At 39.3% G+C, this 18,364-nt stretch overlaps 3 protein-coding genes across 3 annotated transcripts; 1 reads left to right on the forward strand and 2 right to left on the reverse strand.

The window, feature by feature from the left end:
* Window positions 1-404: 404 nt before the first annotated feature.
* LOC103465803 (MICOS complex subunit Mic25-like) lies at window positions 405-7,469 on the reverse strand. The gene is made up of 9 exons (XM_008410973.2): window positions 7,236-7,469; window positions 5,679-6,360; window positions 4,596-4,689; window positions 3,934-4,114; window positions 3,807-3,821; window positions 3,177-3,260; window positions 2,447-2,517; window positions 981-1,116; window positions 405-898 (listed from the first exon to the last, which is right to left on the reverse strand). The coding sequence occupies exons 1-9, from the start codon at window positions 7,311-7,313 to the stop codon at window positions 875-877; spliced, it is 1,365 nt and encodes a 454-aa protein (XP_008409195.1). The 5' UTR covers window positions 7,314-7,469; the 3' UTR covers window positions 405-874.
* Window positions 7,470-7,630: 161 nt separating this feature from the next.
* On the reverse strand, window positions 7,631-13,538 carry slc35b4 (solute carrier family 35 member B4). The gene is made up of 10 exons (XM_008410974.2): window positions 13,462-13,538; window positions 11,929-12,042; window positions 11,741-11,843; window positions 11,605-11,654; window positions 11,442-11,523; window positions 11,290-11,353; window positions 10,317-10,426; window positions 10,166-10,241; window positions 9,982-10,057; window positions 7,631-9,427 (listed from the first exon to the last, which is right to left on the reverse strand). The coding sequence occupies exons 1-10, from the start codon at window positions 13,536-13,538 to the stop codon at window positions 9,178-9,180; spliced, it is 1,002 nt and encodes a 333-aa protein (XP_008409196.1). The 3' UTR covers window positions 7,631-9,177.
* A 1,520-nt stretch (window positions 13,539-15,058) lies between these two features.
* Window positions 15,059-17,104, forward strand: golt1bb (golgi transport 1Bb). The gene is made up of 5 exons (XM_008410975.2): window positions 15,059-15,235; window positions 15,564-15,655; window positions 16,135-16,313; window positions 16,395-16,476; window positions 16,564-17,104. Exons 1-5 carry the CDS (start codon window positions 15,211-15,213, stop codon window positions 16,600-16,602), a joined length of 417 nt encoding a protein of 138 aa, XP_008409197.1. The 5' UTR covers window positions 15,059-15,210; the 3' UTR covers window positions 16,603-17,104.
* Window positions 17,105-18,364: the final 1,260 nt, after the last annotated feature.

Consider the following 18,364-nt stretch of genomic DNA (forward strand, 5'->3'; position numbering starts at 1 on the left):
ACATTTTTTACACCCTTTGAATCTCTGGATTGTTTGCACATCACAAAAGTATTCCTCAACCAAACCCCTCCCGCCCCCCAATTAAAAAAATACACACATCTGCCAACATGCGACGCATTCAGTGAGGAAGGTATAATTTAGACTGATGTGGTGCTTTGTCCTGAGAGAAGGATGGTTTCCTGCTAAAGCTAAACTCAGGTGTATATCAGGAGAATCTGGTTTTTACAGCCAGCAAATACTTTGCTTTTGACTATTACCAAGAGCGTCATGCATGTGTTGGAAAAAGAACGAGCAGATAAAGAATGTAAACACTGTAGATGGCATGAAAACCTGTCACAGCAGCACAGGTTTCCATCAGCCGGGTTGTTGGTTTATAAAAACAGAATAAAGCATCCAGCGGGTCGGTTGTTTTTGTTTGGTGGTGCTTTATTTGGCCTGATTTCCCTTAGACATTGAACTCCATTCAAGCTTCACCGATGCATTTGGTTGTCGGTTTTGTCCAGCATAAACACTGATCTCCTTGCATAGCTTTTWTTTTTTAATACTTTGCATCCGCTTTCTTGAATTCAAGGCACTCGTACATAACGATTAAACTAACCRGTGATGCACATCTTTATCTTGTTTGCACTTATAAATCCTGTTTGCTACYGSCGTGGCACGGTTGGTTTTACAGTGGCTAATATCGAGTGTCATTCTTTAAAGGTAAACTGGTTTGTGCGYGTGACAAAAGACACTGGGTTGCTACACCACGGACAGTTTTGTGGAAAAATATGTCGACATTTAAAGCGGCTGAATTTGAATGTTTTCGCTTCTCAGTGTCTCGATTCGAGTTTATTTTCATCTTGGTGCAGCAGCAAATGTTCTTGTTTCCCCTTTAACCTCCAGTGGTTAGTTTATCCTGCAGAAAAAGAAGAAAAGTTAGAAGGTGAGAAATTAAAGGGAGCTCTAAGGTTCAGCATAGTTTACATTTTAATTCTTACTTTCTTGGCGTTGTCCACACACTGCATGTAGGCCGATGCAATACCCGAGCAGGTCAGAGTTCTTCCTGGGTTTTCCTTGTAGCATTTCAGGATCTGATCCTGAAGGTCTTCGCACAGGGGCTGGATGTTAAAACGTCTGAAAGGGAAAGAGCACAAAGGAACACTGAAGTTAATTTCTGTAATCTATGTGCAAATATTAATTAAAGTGCTGGATGTCTCCGAGAGCCAATTTAGACTAATCAGTTCATCAAACTGCTGAAATGCAAATTAGACCTGGGTTTGTGCAGAAATACAATGATGACACACACACACACTTCCTGAGACATTCCTCCAGCTGATAAAACCAGTCTCAGCAGTAATAACCCGTTGCTATAGTGACCCATTTCCAAATGCGTGTTACCCATGCTTTGGAATACCAAAAGAAAACCGTAAATATCTGGATCGTGGAAACCCTCGCCTGTTATGCACAATAAATTTGTATCAAAGACGTTGGCAGGTTTTTTTTTTAAAGCTTTTGTGCAAAAAGTATGTAATTAATCTCACACACAGTACAGATTCAGACAGTAGAATACAAAATCCAGAAGGAAATCCAGAGCTCAGCGATGGGTCTCTAAAAATGTTTCCTGTTATAGTTAAAAGTTTTTGAAATAATGTTTTAGCAAGTAAATCAATAAAAAAAGACCCAAATGTTACTCAGAATAAACATATTCCTTGAAATCTTACATTGCTGGGCATAATTTTGTACTTGTATGGACTAATAATAATAACATTAATAATGATAATAATTGTCCAACAGTTTTATTTCCTTTGCTGCCCCAACAATCCCACATCAATATACAGTTGCCAAAAAAGATCCAAGAACCAAGATGCACTTTAAAATTCTTGCACAGTATTTTTAGTCGAGTTACCAGTGCAAATATCTTAGTACACTAGAAACAAGACAAAACTAACTTCCAAGTTACTTTTTTAGCAAGACATAGGAGATTCTCTTAAGTAAATAAAAATAATCGTTTCACTAGCAATTATTTAACTTATACAAGATCTTCTTCCAAAGTTTTAAGTGAAATAATCTGTCAGAGGACCAAGTACCTTTTCATCATTATTAAGGAGTTACTGACTTAAAACAAGCGCCTATACCTGACTAAAGAGTTGCTTGTGAGTTAGTTTTGTCTTATTTCAGTTGATCTAAGATATTTCCACTAGAAACCACACCAAAATACTTCCCAAACTGAGTGTGAAAATGACTGTATTCTCCAATTTTTCCACTGTACATGTGTTTGATACATTAGTGCCATTAACTGTGATCCTGGTATAAAAAAAWTTTTTTAAAAAAAGCAGGCCTTTTTTTGTACTTTCAGTCACTTGTGTCATCAGGATTAATAGCAGTAACAAAGGTTCCCGTTTAGTTTTGCATGTTACTGATTTTGATGTCATTTCTAAGAAAGAAAAATAGAGTAAAAACTTACGCAAAACGCTTGAGAGTCTCCTCTTTGCCTTTCTGAAAATTTTCCGCTGAAACTTTGTAAAACTTTGCGCACTGTGAGGAAAACAGACACACGTATAGCAAAAATAATGCAAATGATGGAGTGAATAAATGAGTCGCCTCCACTGGTTCAGTGGAAAATTGAGTGATGCTGCCTCTTAGCGGCCAACGACGACTAAAAATCAGACGGATTCGGACGTTCGTCTCTTACTGCTAAATCCCAACTGAAAAAGGCGTTATTCTGCAAACGTCGGTCCCAAAATAAAAATGAAAAAATGAAAAGAAATTATGTGTGTGCAAATATTAAAGCTTAAAAAAAAAAAAAAAAAAAAAAAGAGGGTGTGTTGAGACTTGTATGCATTTTCATTTTATTGTTGAATGTGCTTGTGTTAAATTTAGGAGCAAAAAAAAAAAAAAACAGTTTGGTCAAAGCTAAATACCAACATTATCCCTAAATTAAATGTTTCACAAAAATGTTATATAGTCTCTGGAGGGAAATACCAAAGCAACAAGCTAAAAGTTTTCCAACTGCTTTTTAAAAATTTTTTATAACTGCACCAGACTCTAAACACTGATTGAATAAAATAAATGCAGAAATACATTCATTAGGTATTTCTGCATGTACTTTACACGTAGTTTTGCTTTAAAATTATTGCGCAGCATCTCCCTCAACCATCCTGAACGGGTGACGAACTTCTTATGTTTCAGCTTACCTTTGCTTCAAGTTTGGAGACATGCTCCTTGTAGAGTTCATTGCGCTTCTTCATCTCTTTCTCTCTCTCCTCCAGCTGACGAGCCTGCATGAGTTCAATGTCAGTATCAGCATAATGATTTCAGAAAAAAAAAAAAAAAACGTTATCTGTCATGCCATTTCATGCAACCTGAACATTAGTTAAGTCCAAAGTACTTTGTTGGGATTTTATGAGACAAACCAACTCAAAGTAGCACAAAATCTGTGTTAGAAAGAAGTAATTGTTTGTTTTTTTAATTGATGGATTGCATTTGTATTACTCTTAATTTAATTTATAGGCATTAGAAGAGGGGGAGCTGAATTTAAAAGCCAAAAGAAATTTCCAAACTATGTTTATTCACACAAAACTTCAACAAAATACATTTAAGCTTGCCGTAGTAAAGCGCCAAAATAGAGACAATTCCAATCGGTGTGAGTATTTTTGCAAGGTGCCGTGTGTTTAACCATCATCCATATGCTTATTAGTACAAAAAAAAAGTCTCTTGGTTTAGTATAGAAACCACAGCGCTGAATAACACCGTAAGCTTTGAGGCGTGACCAGAACAAACATGCAGAAGTGAGACATGCAGACATCGAGTTGCTCCTGCCTTACCTTCAGCTCCATCCACTGAGACACCAGGACAAAACAAGAAACACGGTAAGCAGATGGACGTTTGTGTTAAAAGAGAGAGATCCTGTTGCATTCAAAAAAAATGTCCAGACTGTATTCCTCTGCTCACATAAAGCTGCGCCATGAGCTTCTCGTGCTCTGCCATCGTCTTCTCTCTCTCCACGGACTCCGTCAGCTTCTCCATGCGCATCGCCTTCGACGCCTCCTGAGTCTTTTTCACCTGCTCCTCCGCCTCGGCCCGAGCCGCCACCGTCGCCTCGGCTCGCCACAGAACCTGGATCTCCTCCAGCCTTCGCAAACACAAACCACAGGCATTTTAGCCCACTGGGGGGGGGGAATAACTGAAGAAGGAACAATTCCTGGTATCTTGAACTAAAACATGAGGGCTTTAATATCTTTACTTCTAAACTCTGTATCTTCAAAAAAAAAAAAAAAAAAAAAAGAGAACATTGTCCTTAATTTGCTCACTTTTAGGCTGATTTGCAGTTTATGAGTAATCATGCTTGTTTCTATATTTACTCTGCGACTATTTTATTTCTCTACTTTGGTTCTTGGTCTTTTTAAAACATTGGTCAAATCTTTTTCGAACTGAAATTGTTAGCTTTAAAGTGATCGTTAAAACAATTTCAGAAGTGGAATTAACCAACCGAGAGGTAATACTGTCATTTACTTGTGTATTATAAAATCAAGACAATGACTTCATTTAATAAAAGCTCCATTATGTTTCATCTAAAGACAAACATGAAATTGTGACAGGAAGMGTGTCCTTACTGTTGCTGCAGCTCCCGTCTCTTCTGGCTGATCTCCTCCTCCAGACTTTCCTCCATCTCTGCTCTGATTTTCTCTCTCAGCTCCTCCTCCATCACTTCAGGGGAAATGGGTAAAACGAAAACATTTTTTATTTTTTGCAAGAAAATAATATAAAAGAAAATTCTTACTGGTGTTGAAATTGAACAAAAATTGTGCCAACAAAATCATTGTACAAATTTGGTTTGTGGAAGTATTGCATTCCAGACCATACAATGTTTGTTGTTGTTTTTTTTTTTTTTTGCAATAAAATATCACTTGATATACTTATTTTGCGCACAACAGCATATTTTTTAACTGGGAAAACACCATAAAAATCTGAAAACTTTAATTTTCAGATACTACGTTCGATTATTGAACAGGCCTCCTCGCAGCCCTGCCAGGGTAAGCCAGTCAATTTCAGGGATTTAGTTGGAGGTCAAAGTGAAACAGGAGCAGCTGTCCGACGCCTTCAGAGAGAAGATGCAGAATCKTACGAGTCTGGTAAGCAAATATAAAGAAGTTTAATCAGAAATCAGCCTTTCCACCGTCTGATAAGGAGTCCAGTGCAGGACGTTCAAAACGACTGCCAACATGYCTGGCCCGATCGTCCAGGTGGCTTCATTTTGAAAACAGACTGCAAGATGCTAAGAGAAGTCTCCTCATGCGCTAAAATGAAACTGCAGCACCTTTGGTTGGTTCTTACTTTACWGAAGTGTATCAGTAAGAAACTTTCAGGGGAGGTAAKGAAGAAACTAAAATGATTCATTGGATTGATTGAGATGAATCAATTACTGAAATAATCGCCCGCTAACTTAGTAAATCAATCGATCGTTAACTGGAGCTTTTTATATTAACCTAAAATAAAAAATAAAAAAAACACATAAAACATAGGAATAAACATGTGAGAATTTCTTCTGAAGCACCTGAATGTTTTCACAACCGTATCTCAGGAAGACCTTAAAGCTGCAAACATTARCATAGTGATTAATTATAYCCCTTCAAGCAGCACTTTAATGAGCCACATGCATGTCAAGACTTTTGTTTACAAAGAAATAAAATCTCAACCTTCTGCAGACGGTGGTAGTAAGGAAGGCTCTTCGTCTTCCACAGCAGGGGGTAGAAATGTGGTTGCTGGTGGCTCTGTAGGAGGCGGCGCTTCCAGATGTGGCGGAGCGAGTACCACGGGAAGTTCTTCATGCYGACATGACGGCGAGGCTTCATCTGAAGACGACTCTGGAGGAGCTCCAGGTTGGGCTGTAGCAGAAGCAAGAGGCAAGGGTGAGAGTACTGGCTGAACTGGTGTGGCAGCAGAGACGAGAGGCTCAGCAGCAGCTGGTTCAGAAGGTGTCGGTTCCTTCACTTGTTCTGTTTGAGGCGTAGTCTGTGTGTCCGGCTCTTTGGGTTCAGGTGGTTCAGTTAGAGATTGAGGCACTTTGGGGTTTTCAGTCCTTGAAGACGGGACAGGTGGAGCTTCTGGCTCCAGAGATGGAGGAGGGAGGGAGTGGAACTTCACCGGAGGAGGATTAGGGATGAGTTTGACAGGAGGAGCAGCAGCTTCCACTGACGGAGATGTGGGAGGAATAGGAGGAGCGGGTATGAGYTGAGGTGAGGGAGGAGCCTGGAGAGGCAACGAGGGTTCGCCAGATGAGGCTGGAACCGGAGCGGCAGCCCGAGTTGGTGGATCAGCTGAGAAGTGAGAAGTGGTCTGTGTCGAATTTTTCATCCGGTTGATGACTCTGTCCGACAGCTGATGAAAAAAAAAAAAAAAAAAACACACACACGTACTTTATTAATGGGATCAATATCTGCTAGGAGCTAATGTTTATTAGGGTTGGGTGATTGATCTAGCGTCTATCAGCAATATATTGATTTATTGCCTACTCCTATTATTTATTGTGATGTAGATGTTTATTCAAAGAAACCTAAATATACAGAGGGATGGTTTTAGAATGGCCTAGTTAAAATACAGACTTTTGTAATTGAGATTCTGTAAAAAAATTAAAATAAAAACAGATATCCACTGCACAGAAGGTGGTACAACTTTGTCCTTCCTGCCTCAGTCATAGATCACACACACACACACACACACACACACACACACACACACACACACCAAAATAGTTGTTAAATACAGAAAATGCTGACTAGAAATTATTTTTGCGCCATGCTTTTGGCACTCGTTCTAGCACAGCGCCCCTATGCAAAGCAGATAATGCTCTTATATRACTGATGGGCAAAAATATCAGTCTGTAAATTTCCAAAGCTGGTGAAGACATGCCCTGAAATACCAGCACAAGGTGACAAAATGTTATGGGAGAAAAACGCATAAAAAAAAMMAMMAMAAAAAAMMRSSSMRKTWWWAAARRAAMSSSKYSKKSSKYYTWWTTYYKSSSYKRAWKSSRRKKRMMAMMARSYKSKSYYCSKYYWAAWTTWWYMMMRGRRSYKSMRGRAAAMMMMRKKRMSRMMAAMYYSGGGRRSYYMRKTTYYKKYYTTTTTTTWWWTTTTTTTWAAMSRMMMCMMYYCMARKWAAAMCYYMRSCCYKRMSSYYSRWYCCCCCAGACGCGTAATTTCAGCAACAGCGTGCGGAGAGTTGCACTGGTTTCCACGGAGCTTTCCACTCACCCGTATGCCCTTCACAAAAGTTACCCCGCCTCCTCCTTCATCCTCCGCAGGGAAGCGGCTCGGACCGTTTCCCCCCATCCGGTTCTGCTGGACCACACCGAACCCCGCGGTTCAGTCACCAACACGAACGAATTAATTCAGGAGATGTGGATGATCAATCSTCTCACAGCTGCACCAAGTCGGCCTCTCCCACCTCTTCGTGGGAACAACCTGCGCTGCCATTGGATGGAGCTGAACTACAGCTGTGTGGATTGGCCCGATGGCTTTTAAAAGAATCAGTGAGGCATGAGGGAACTGTCTGTCCCAGCGCTGGAAGACAAGGRGGAAACAACCCCCCCACCAAAAAACATTCATGTTGCATAATATTTATTTTAATAAGCCACAAGACCCGGAGATTTATTAAAACTAGTTTAATTTCGGAGTGTAGAGATTGTTGACACTGGTCCAACACACCTGAGACGACATGGTCTAAGAGCAAGGAGCCATATAAATAACCTGCATACTCATGATTCAGTACGGACTAACCTCACGCTTTCAAAACCTCACACTTTCAAGAAAAATTAAATATCTAAACAGCATTATTACAGACAAGACAAAGAAGTTGCACCGTTGGTCAATGAATGCTACTGAGGTACAAATGCTAAAACAAAAAGGTAGATTTGGTGACAGTTGGTTTTTTTTAGCAAAAAAAAAAAAAAAATCATGAAAAGACCAAAATATTGGATTTATGTTTCATCCGAGCCAATGTTGTTTGTGAGCTCAAAATTGGCTTCTTGCTTGGCCTGACGAAATGCACCCTAGTGTGTGCAGGACACCCTATGTAGGAGGTGGTCAGATTTCAGAAATTAAGAACATTTCTACAAATTATGCATCACATTTTGCACCAACACGTGTCTCACTTTGCAGCCACAGGCCTAAATCGCAACAATTATCTGCTTTCACAGCCCATTTCAACCAACGTGGGCCCCAAATATAAATGTTGGTTGGCATTATACAGTAAAACTCTGTTTYATCTTTACCACTGTGCATAACACGATCAGTCAAATCACAATAAACCGCTAAAGAAAAGCCATGTCTAAACACTTCTWAAGGGGAAAATAGGGTAAGAATGGAGAGTACTGAGGAGTGCTACACACGTGAAAGTTTCTGGAACAGAAGAAGCAAAACCTTAAAGTGCAAGGCTAAACTGGCATGCAGTTTAAAAACCTTGTCTACTGGAGCTGCATTAGAGATTTATGCAATAGCCAACACCTGCATGTTCTGAGTGGTGATGGCGAGCTGAACAGGTCAGACCCGGATCAACCTGCATATGACAACCTCTCAGACTGAAGACGGTGACATCATGAACCTCTTACTACAAACTGAGCATCGTTTCAAACACCACAGCCGGCCTGATTTTTGCTGGCGATCACATCTGTCCCTCTATGACCAGAGTGTACCTCTCTTCCGATCGCTACTTCAAACAGGATGACGCACAAAGCTCAGATCATCTCACACTGGTTTCTTACAAATATGAAATTGAGTTTAGTGTACTTTAGCGTTTCTAGTCTGCAGATCTCATTCCAACAGAGCAGCTCGGGTAGGTGGTAAAATGATGGGAAGCAGTTCAATGCAGTACCACATTGGGGTGTAGCTAAGAAAGCGTCCAAAAAAACCAAATGTATATTCATAGTGTCTGTGCTCCATTCTGCTGACGGGGTTGCAAAAGATTCGGTGTCCACCATTTTTGGTCTTTTCATGACATTTAATCACTGGAAGGCAGATTATTATCAGCACCTCCTTTAAACTGCAGTTGGTAAAACATGTAGGATCAAGTATGAAAACAAAATGACCGTATTTGTATAAAACTACCACAGGAGATTTAAAAACATTTCAAATTTGCCCAAGGGGCAGATTTCCCCCTCCTCCCCCTCTTTGCAATCTGCCGGCAGTCTCTCCTTCGTCACTCTGCCTTCTTCTCCTTCGCTCCGGCCCCCCGCAGAGCCGCCTGCACGCTGCTCCAGACCTCCGTGTACAGCAGGGTGCCAATGAAAACCACAGCTGTGCCCACCCAGTGCCAGGCGGTGAAGGGGTTTTGGAAGTAAAGGATGGAGAAGATGAGGCTGATGAACTTTCTGAGGGTCACCACCAGGGTGACGGTCAGCGAAGTGCACTCTGTGGTCAGGATAAAGACGCCACGGATGCACACGTACCTGGGAATAGGGTTAAGGTCAATAAAACAATAAAAAATACCGGGAAGGCTTTTCTATGGGTGATAACGTGCCTCAGAGGAAAAAATTAACTCTTAAGTACTTTGACACCTTTGTAATTAGTCAAAGTTTTGGATCCTACACTTTTCCCTCGCTTACAATGAAACCCAAAGTCAGCTGTCGTCATGGTGAGGAAACAAATGGAGCCCCACCAAGTCGCTTTTAATAGGACCACCATGTTTTAAACAGTCTGCAGGTACGCTAGCCAAACAGGCTGCTGTTTGACAAAGAGCAGAAAAGCAAAACGGGACAATATTCTCTACAACGAGCACTGGAAAACTAACTCAAGTCTAGGTATCAAAACCAAAACTAAAATAATGAAAAGTTCTAACATTATTCTAACTTTAGGAATCCTTTTAAGAGGAAAAAATGTTTTAGTTCTTCCGTGTTAAGCAAAAGTGAAAACATTTTTGGTGTACATGATGTAAAAACAGCTCTGTGATAGACACATCAATCTATACAACGCAGGGAAGAAAAACAGACAAACGACAGGATACTGTGTGACGACATTGATCAGCAGGTAGAGCCACATCGTCGGCATGGTCAGCCCGACCACGGGAACGAGAACGGGAGCTGCGGCAAAACAACAACAGTGAAAAGAATTAGTTCACCTCCGAGATGTGTCGCGCAAACACGTGTATTCCAGAACAAGAATTGAATTATCAATCTGTTTAAACGCACTGCTTTGATTGAAGAGGATGCAGTGGTTGTAGATGTTAGTGGCCAGAAGCAGGAAGCCCGGCAGAGGCAGGCAGTGCTGAAGACACGAGCAGATGTTAGATTAAAACAAACCAACTCAGACGTTTTCCCTCTGTGTCGGAGGAACGCTTACGTTATAGAAGAGCGCCTCCTTGGAGTGCTTCCCATACTGCTTGTAGAGCGTCTCCTGGAAAATGCCCATCCTCGCAGACATCAGCAGGGCAAAGGTCAACATGGCGATGCCTGATTGAAGATAAAGCCGCGCGTGTTAAAGTCGCTACAGAAAGGCAATCGATAACGTTCTGCTGCTTWACCCTTTTAGCTTAAGCTTATGAGCTAATTGCAACCAGCAGTCCCTGAGCATTAACCTACCGCCACCATGTCTGACTGTCTGAAGTTCTGTTTCTGAAATGCTGTTATTTTTCATCACATCTAAAAACTTTTAGCTTTGTCTTGGTCCATAAAATGTTTCCCTTCAAGTCTTGATAATCATAAAGATGCTTCTCGGTTAAAGATGAGATGAGCATCTGTGTTCTTCACGCTCAAATTTTTTTATGGACAACCATGACCGTCCTCTTCAGGAAGCTGTTCTATTAAAAACAGCGTCTTCAGTCAGAGGCTTCTTCCGAACCGCTGTAATACAGACTGCAAGTGAGGCCTGCACTTGCCTCACTGCTTCACATTTTGTTCTGGATCCCTTTATGACCCAGTCATAGGAACGTTGCATATCTCCTCCGTTTGTGGGTGACGTCTCTCGCACTGGTTTGCCGTAGTCCCAGTAGCCTTAAAAATGTCTTTGCAACCCTTCCCACACTGGTAGAGGTCGCTAAATTTGTTTCTGCTCCGTTCTTGAAACTCATTACTTTAAGAAATKATGCCTTGCTTTTCCAGATCTTTTAGTTTACATCATGTTTATACACAGGTTGTGTATAAGAGATTGTTGTTGTTTTTTGTTGTCTYGTCAAATTGAACTTAATTTTCCAAATATCACAGTCAAATCTTTAGAAAAGAACAGAGAAATCAGTAAAGGACTAAATACTTTTTGCCACAAAAATGAGAGATTTTTCTCCTGCATTTCTTGCTCTGTTTGTTTAACCGACACTCACCAATAAGCCAGTGCATAAAGGCATAAAGCCCTTTCTCCTTCGACCCATCACTGGACACCTCATGCTGAAACAAACCAGTAGATGATCTGGATTATTACTGGGGCGTAACAGCAGTTGAACTGGAAAACACAACATGTCTGCAGASGACTCACCACTTGTGTGGCTGACATGATGGTGCATATGAAGATGCCAATGGAAACTAGAACAATAGAGAGATACTTGCTGGCTGARTACCTGCAGGTAGAGAAAGTGAGATGCACTGAATCCGCAGGAAGATATTTGACAAAGCAGAAGGAAAAGCAGAGGAAGAATCACCTCTTCTTCAGGATGATTATTCCCAGGATCATGTTGGCTATTAGAGATCCCTGAGAGGAAAAAGAGGGGAAGCTTAAACAAAAGCAGTGGAGGAGCACAGGAGGAAGCTTAAATGACAACAAGACGCGACACTTACTGATCTGAAGATCATGTGTAGTGGCATGGCGATGTTAAAGTTAAGAGCATAGTTGTTGATCACACTGACGGTGAAGAACATGGTCACCATGATAATATAGTTACTGAAAAAAAAWAATACAAAATTTCATTCGATATCAGCAATTAGTCTTATCCGCAGCATCTCATTTAAATGAAACAGTTTTTTACCTGACAGGAATTGCTGGTTTCTTTCTCCCAAATTTAGTTTCAAATATGAAACCTTCTAAGGCAATAAAGACGAACTGAGCAAAGGTGACTATGTTGCCGCATCCTGGAAACTCTCTGAAAAACAGAAACGTTGCTTTAAAACGGAGGCAAAAAATCTGAAATTATTGCTTTAAGAAAAAGGGAAGCTCAATAAGAGAAGAGCGAGTTTATGGATACAGCGTCACGCTAAAAGTATTGAAGCCCTTCAAAACTTTCCATGTTTGGTCACGTCACAACCATAAAGTTCAATGCATTGTGATTAGATTCCTTTGTGATCTACCGACGTAAAGTGGAGTAAAACTGTGAAAACGAATGAGCAGAAAAAGTTTTCAAGATTTATTTTACTAATAAAAATCTGCAAAATCTGATTTGTGTTGTATCAAATTTTAATCTGTGAAACCCTGTATTTTTAATCAAAGCAATTGGCCTAAAACAAAAGAACAAGCAAAGAAAAAAAAAACTGAATTGGTGAATAGTAAATACGTGCTAAAATCTCAGTATGAATGCAGCGGTTCTCTGAAGGCTTCAGATGTTTGCTAGTGAACAAACAGCATCATTGAGACAAAAGAATAAACCAAACTTTCTTTCCTTTTGTTGTGAATAAGAACTCATCTGGTTAACTAAATAAATAAAATAGATACCTGAAAAAAGGGGGAAAAAAGCAACAAGGAGGACAGAATGCTGGAAGAAAACAGTTGCAAACACTGAAGCAGAGCTGCAGTAGTTTACATCAAACCACACTCCTATGTGAAAATGGCCCAGTCAAAGTCTGGATCTAAATCCACTGGATCACATGCAGTCAAACTTAGAAAACTGATGCTCTCCAGCCAAGGGACACAGCTAGAGCTACTTTGCAAGAAGGAATGGGAACACATTTCAGTCTGTAGGAGCTCCATGTCATGCAGATTATTATTTCTTTTTTTTTTAATGTTTTGAAAAAACATGCATAATTTTCCTTCCACTTTACAGATATGTTCTACCTGGGGTTGGTCTGTCACACAAAATACAAGGAAGAAGAAAAGTTGAAGAGGGGTGAAAAACTTTCCAAGACGTTTTAGAAGTGAAAACTTAATTTGTTGCYAAGGGCATGGACTACTCATAGATATTTACTGCTCAGGTTAAGTTTTACTATTTAATGTTTATACTCTTCTCCCTTTAGTACTGCTCTTATMTGACTCTAATGAAAGTTTCTCAATTTTAGAGGAAATGATCTCTGTCCACTGATGAAAACTCATACCGAGAGGTGTCTTGCGGTTAGTTTTTGTTTCAACACACCGACTGTACACTCATACTCATGTAGAAACTACACATTCACACAGAACCCCGTTTCCACTTTGCTTATTAATCCTAAAGGAAATAAATCTRTACAGTTTGCTGATGTGACACAATCGTACATAAACCTGAACCTCCCCGCTTCAACTAAACTCCAACYAGAAATGTTTTATGCTCATTAACCTAAACTTTAATGGCTCCCGGTTTAAGTTTGAGACTGACCTCACCAGCAGCTCCAGAGACACCACATTGCTACAACAGCCGACAAAAACAAGGACCACAGCAAACACAGTCCCCATGATGATTGACGGGCGAAAAAATTGCGACAAATAAATAATACGGCTCAGTTATTGGGACGAATAAATGAGAGGAGCATGCTTGAACATTAGCCGCTGTTTGGGTTTCAGAGGAAATCTTCTTTCTCAGCAAACTCCTGTGTTATTTGAACACGTCAAAATGTGACATTTCGCTCTTCCGGTTCAGTAGAGTCATGGTAGTTGTAGTTTTTTTTTTTTTTTTTTTTTTTAAAGGCGGAAGTGGACGCCCATTGAACGACTTTTCCCGATATTTTTTAAACAAAACACATTGTGCTATGCTTCATAATCAGATAGTCTATTTTACTTTTCCCGATATTTTTTAAACAAAACACATTGTGTTATGCTTCATAATCAGTTAGTCTATTTTAGCAAAGTGCCTAAAATGTAACAAATTAATGAGCTTGTCGCCTAGTTGTCAAGGCTACAACATACTGGACTCAGTATGAGTTAAAATATAAAGAGCTATCACTCTGTTTGAATTTGTATCTTCGAGAATATCATTGGAAAAGTGTTGGAAACTTATTTACCATATGGATTTATAACACACAAGGCACAACAAAACAGAGTGCTACAACAAGATATTGTTTTCGTCAGTGCATTTCTGAACCCAACATACAGTTTCTTATGAAAATGTTAATACGTTTCATTTGTTATATAGAAATGTTTTCATTTCTATATAACAAATGAAACGTTTAAATATAATTTCTGTGTCTCAATTCGGATATTATACATTAGAATAAAAATATTCAAGTCTGTAATTTATACATATTCGAATTAAATTAATTGAATTAGATGAATGTTACTGACTTATTTTATCAGTGTTTGTATATCAAACTCCAGTCTTAGAATTACATTTTTGTTGAAGTATATTATTTTCCCTCAACATTTTCCATTTAATCTAAGTCTAAATTATATATTAATCTATATCATGCTAATAATCAAACAAATGAGATCCTTCTCCCAACAACTGGGAGAAGAACACTGACTCTGTAACTATTACTCCTCCTGACAAACTCAATAACTCTTGTTCTACTCAGCTGCACATTCCTCGGATCATTGTATGATATTTCTGATTACTGTACAGTATTTTTAAATTATAATCTTGTACACAGTACATTATTCTTTATTTTGATTGTTGTTTTTATATTCTAATATATATTCAAATTTTTTTTTTATCTTTGTGTGAACCTACATGCCCCGATACTGCTGCTACATCTGAATTTCTCCACTGTGGGACAGTAAAGTATGATTCTATTCTATTCTATTCTATTCTATTGTATTCTATTCTATTCTATTCTAACAACATATTCTTTAATCTCGTGGGATTAGGAACATTTCTCATTTGTTGTCGTTTTTGATTTACCCGAACCTTTGTCAAGCAATAAAAATTGACCAAAAGTTCTCTTAGGATCCCAAAAGAAGCTCAAGAGTCTGATGTTTGTGTGATGTGAATATAGACGATCTCTGATACATTGCGTGAGTGCGTACGTGGCTCCATTTGACGTGTTGGCGCAACGTACCGCTAGCTTTGGCCGTACTTGTGGCTCTGCAGCCGTCGTAGCGACAATTGAAATAGCTTCTGGTCTTTAACAGTCACACATTTTAGGAGCAGCGGTCATCGTTTGGTTTGGTTAAATCTTCGGAAGCTTTCAAAATGATTTCACTCACGGATTCACAAAGTAAGAGTCGGGTTTTTGGCGTTCTTTGTCGGTAACTAACCGGGTTTAGCTAAATGTACGAGGGTAACAGCGAAAAAACGATTGGTTGAGAGCATCATTACGTCACTGTGGAGGGTTTATTTCTTATTTAGACATTTACAATGTACTGTATTATGTGGGAAAATGTAAACATTTAAACCAGCAGCTACTTCCTTAAACTCATACCCTCCTTTATGCTCATATTCTAATTGTGTTTTCATTGTACACTCTTCCCTTTTTTTTTGCTAACATGTGAACTGCAGTGATTGATGTAATTCTGATCAAATCTCTTGTCCCCTAAACTTCGCAGAAATTGGGATGGGACTGACGGGGTTTGGTGTGTTTTTCCTCTTCTTCGGGATGATGCTGTTTTTTGATAAAGCTCTGTTGGCCATAGGAAATGTGAGTTCTTCAAACACGCTTCCAGTTCCACTGCCTTGTTTCACAATATTCAAAGTTTATATACTTTTTTTTGGTTTGTTTTGGTCAATGACATCACATGAGTAGGCTGTTAGTAAGAGGCTACATGTTGCAGCAGACTAGTGAATTTTCATAGACTGAAGCATTCTGGAGAATTTGAGTGGCTACTTTGCAGAATTTTCTGTAAAATCAATCAAACTTGCATTAGATTACCCACAGAAAAACATGTCATGGTCAGTTCCAACTTATTAAGCATTTATTTCTGGCAAATTGGTTAAAGAATGAAATAAATATGTTTTCAACCACAAATGTGAACGTGTTTTCGGCATGATTGAGGAAACCGACAAAGTGTCGTCGCTCAATAGTAGTGCGCTTTTATCTTTGTTATCGGGAGAGAGAGAAAAAAAATGCACCACTTGATAGTTTTTGTAAACCTTATAATATTTTGCATCTGCATGCAGATTCTCTTCGTGGCAGGCCTTTCTTTTGTCATCGGCCTCGAGCGCACCTTCAGGTTCTTCTTCCAGAGACACAAAGCGAAAGCCACCAGCTTCTTCTTGGGAGGCATTTTTGTGGTTCTGATCGGCTGGCCGATCATCGGCGTCGTCCTGGAAATCTACGGTTTCTTCCTCTTGTTCAGGTCAGGTCAAAGGGTGATAAAACGCCTCACACTCGCACACACTTTCCCGCTGCTCACGTTGCTCATGCTTCGCGTTCACAGGGGATTCTTCCCGGTGGCGGTCGGATTCATCAGGCGAGTGCCTGTTCTCGGCTCTTTGCTCAGTTTACCAGGAATTAGGACGGTAAGTGTCGCAAGGGAGAAACGCGTACAACTCGAGGTTGGTGGAGATTTTCAGTGGCCTTTTTTTTTATTGCTTGCTGCCTTTCAGATGGTGGACAAAATCGGTGAGAGCAACGCTATGGTATAGCGCTGCGCTGTTGACGCAAAGGGGGACTTTTCCACTATTTATCATGGATTTTCATCGTGTTTGTGCGTTCCAGTCCTCGCCACTCCAGAAAAGTTCATTCACACGTTTTTCTGAAGAAAACACACAAATGTGTCTGTAAACATTCCTCTGACAGCATCTGTTCCCCTCGTCCAGACACAAGGAGTGTCCGACTGAGACTGAACAACAATGCAAATGTTTCTTTGTTTTTTTTTTTGGTTGTTTTTTTTTAACTCTTTGTTCCATTCCTTGGAATATTTATGGACTAAACACTGGACTATCTCAGAGGAAAGTCAGTGCCTGGGAGCGATCCTGTATGACATGTAACTGGATTATTGATAATGGATTTTGAATTAAAAAGATGGTTGTAATCGTTACAGAAATGTGCGTTTCTGTAAAAAGATGTTTTGAGATGTTTGTACTGTAATTTTTACAGTGATTTTTCTAAATGTATACCTGCAATAAATTGTCATTTTTTTGTAAATGTGTGTGTTTTTTCATTTCTGATTGACAGGTCAGTTTTATGTTCCCTGAAAAGACAACCTGGATTATTATTTTTTTTATTCAAGTACATTAAGCATTGTTCAAGTTGAGGTTTTTGACCATGTGACAAACTTAGTTTTATAATATCATGGTATTAACACAATTTAAACCAAAAGAAGTGTAACACAGTCTCGTATTAATTACGTAAAATTGCAAATAAACATTTAGACCAGATACATGCACTGCTAGCTTTTGCAATTTTTAACTCCAATGTAAAAAAAATATTCTTCAGTATTTTGCTTCCAAATAGTTAAAATTGTAATTTTTCACAGTGGGTTTGAAAACTATTTCTGAATTATTTCTCTCATGACTGTCCAGTGGAATGTTTTTGTTTCATTGTCAAACTGCTTAATTCTGATCACTTAAGCAAAAAGCTGCAAAGTTTTCAAACAACTTTCAGTGTTCAGCTTCCTGTCAGTGACTCGCCACACAACTGCAGAGTCACCATTGTATTACAGTGAATGAGGTAAGTGTACAGTCACCCTGCAGGGCTTCTGTGCTGACTGTGCTGAGATGCTTTCAATCCCTGACCCTCCTGATCCGTCATCTGGACCATCAGCTCGCTTAGAAGGACCAACAAAGAAGTCATCCATTTTAGCATTTTTTTATTTTTTTTTTACAGCAGATACATCTTTGTAAGACCATCTTATTGTCTGCAAAAGAAGTAAATATTTAAGGTGCCGAATTTGATAATTTGTCAAAAGTAGATTTTTTTATGTAAACAGTATACGATTTCCAACATGGCTTTTTTTTTATTTTTATCTTAAAACTTTTATTGGATAATGGAATTAAACAATATTTGCTTCATTAGGTTGGTTAAACAACTTTTAAAGTTTCGGGCATCAGAAATAAAACGTTACTTTCTCATCTAGAAGACTAAAATTGAATAGAACAAACTCCACTTTGGAAATGTTATTGTTCACCTCTAGATGGCGCTAATACATCTGCGGATCCAGTCTGCACAGGAGGGGACTGGGTTTTTTTTTTTACAGCAGATATAATACATACAGTACTTATTGAAGTTTTCTTGGATGGTGTCATGAATAAACAGAGAAAGGCATTTCATACATTCAGGGTCAGTTCTTCCACAGACGGCGCCAGGGAAACACCTGAGATCCTGGGGCAGGATAAAATGCAGTGAAGTTCCACACACAACACATGACCTAGTCTTTGTGTTGTCAACAACAAGCAGGGGGGCTAC

Source organism: Poecilia reticulata, linkage group LG6 (assembly GCF_000633615.1).
Source record: "Poecilia reticulata strain Guanapo linkage group LG6, Guppy_female_1.0+MT, whole genome shotgun sequence".
NCBI lineage: Eukaryota > Metazoa > Chordata > Actinopteri > Cyprinodontiformes > Poeciliidae > Poecilia > Poecilia reticulata.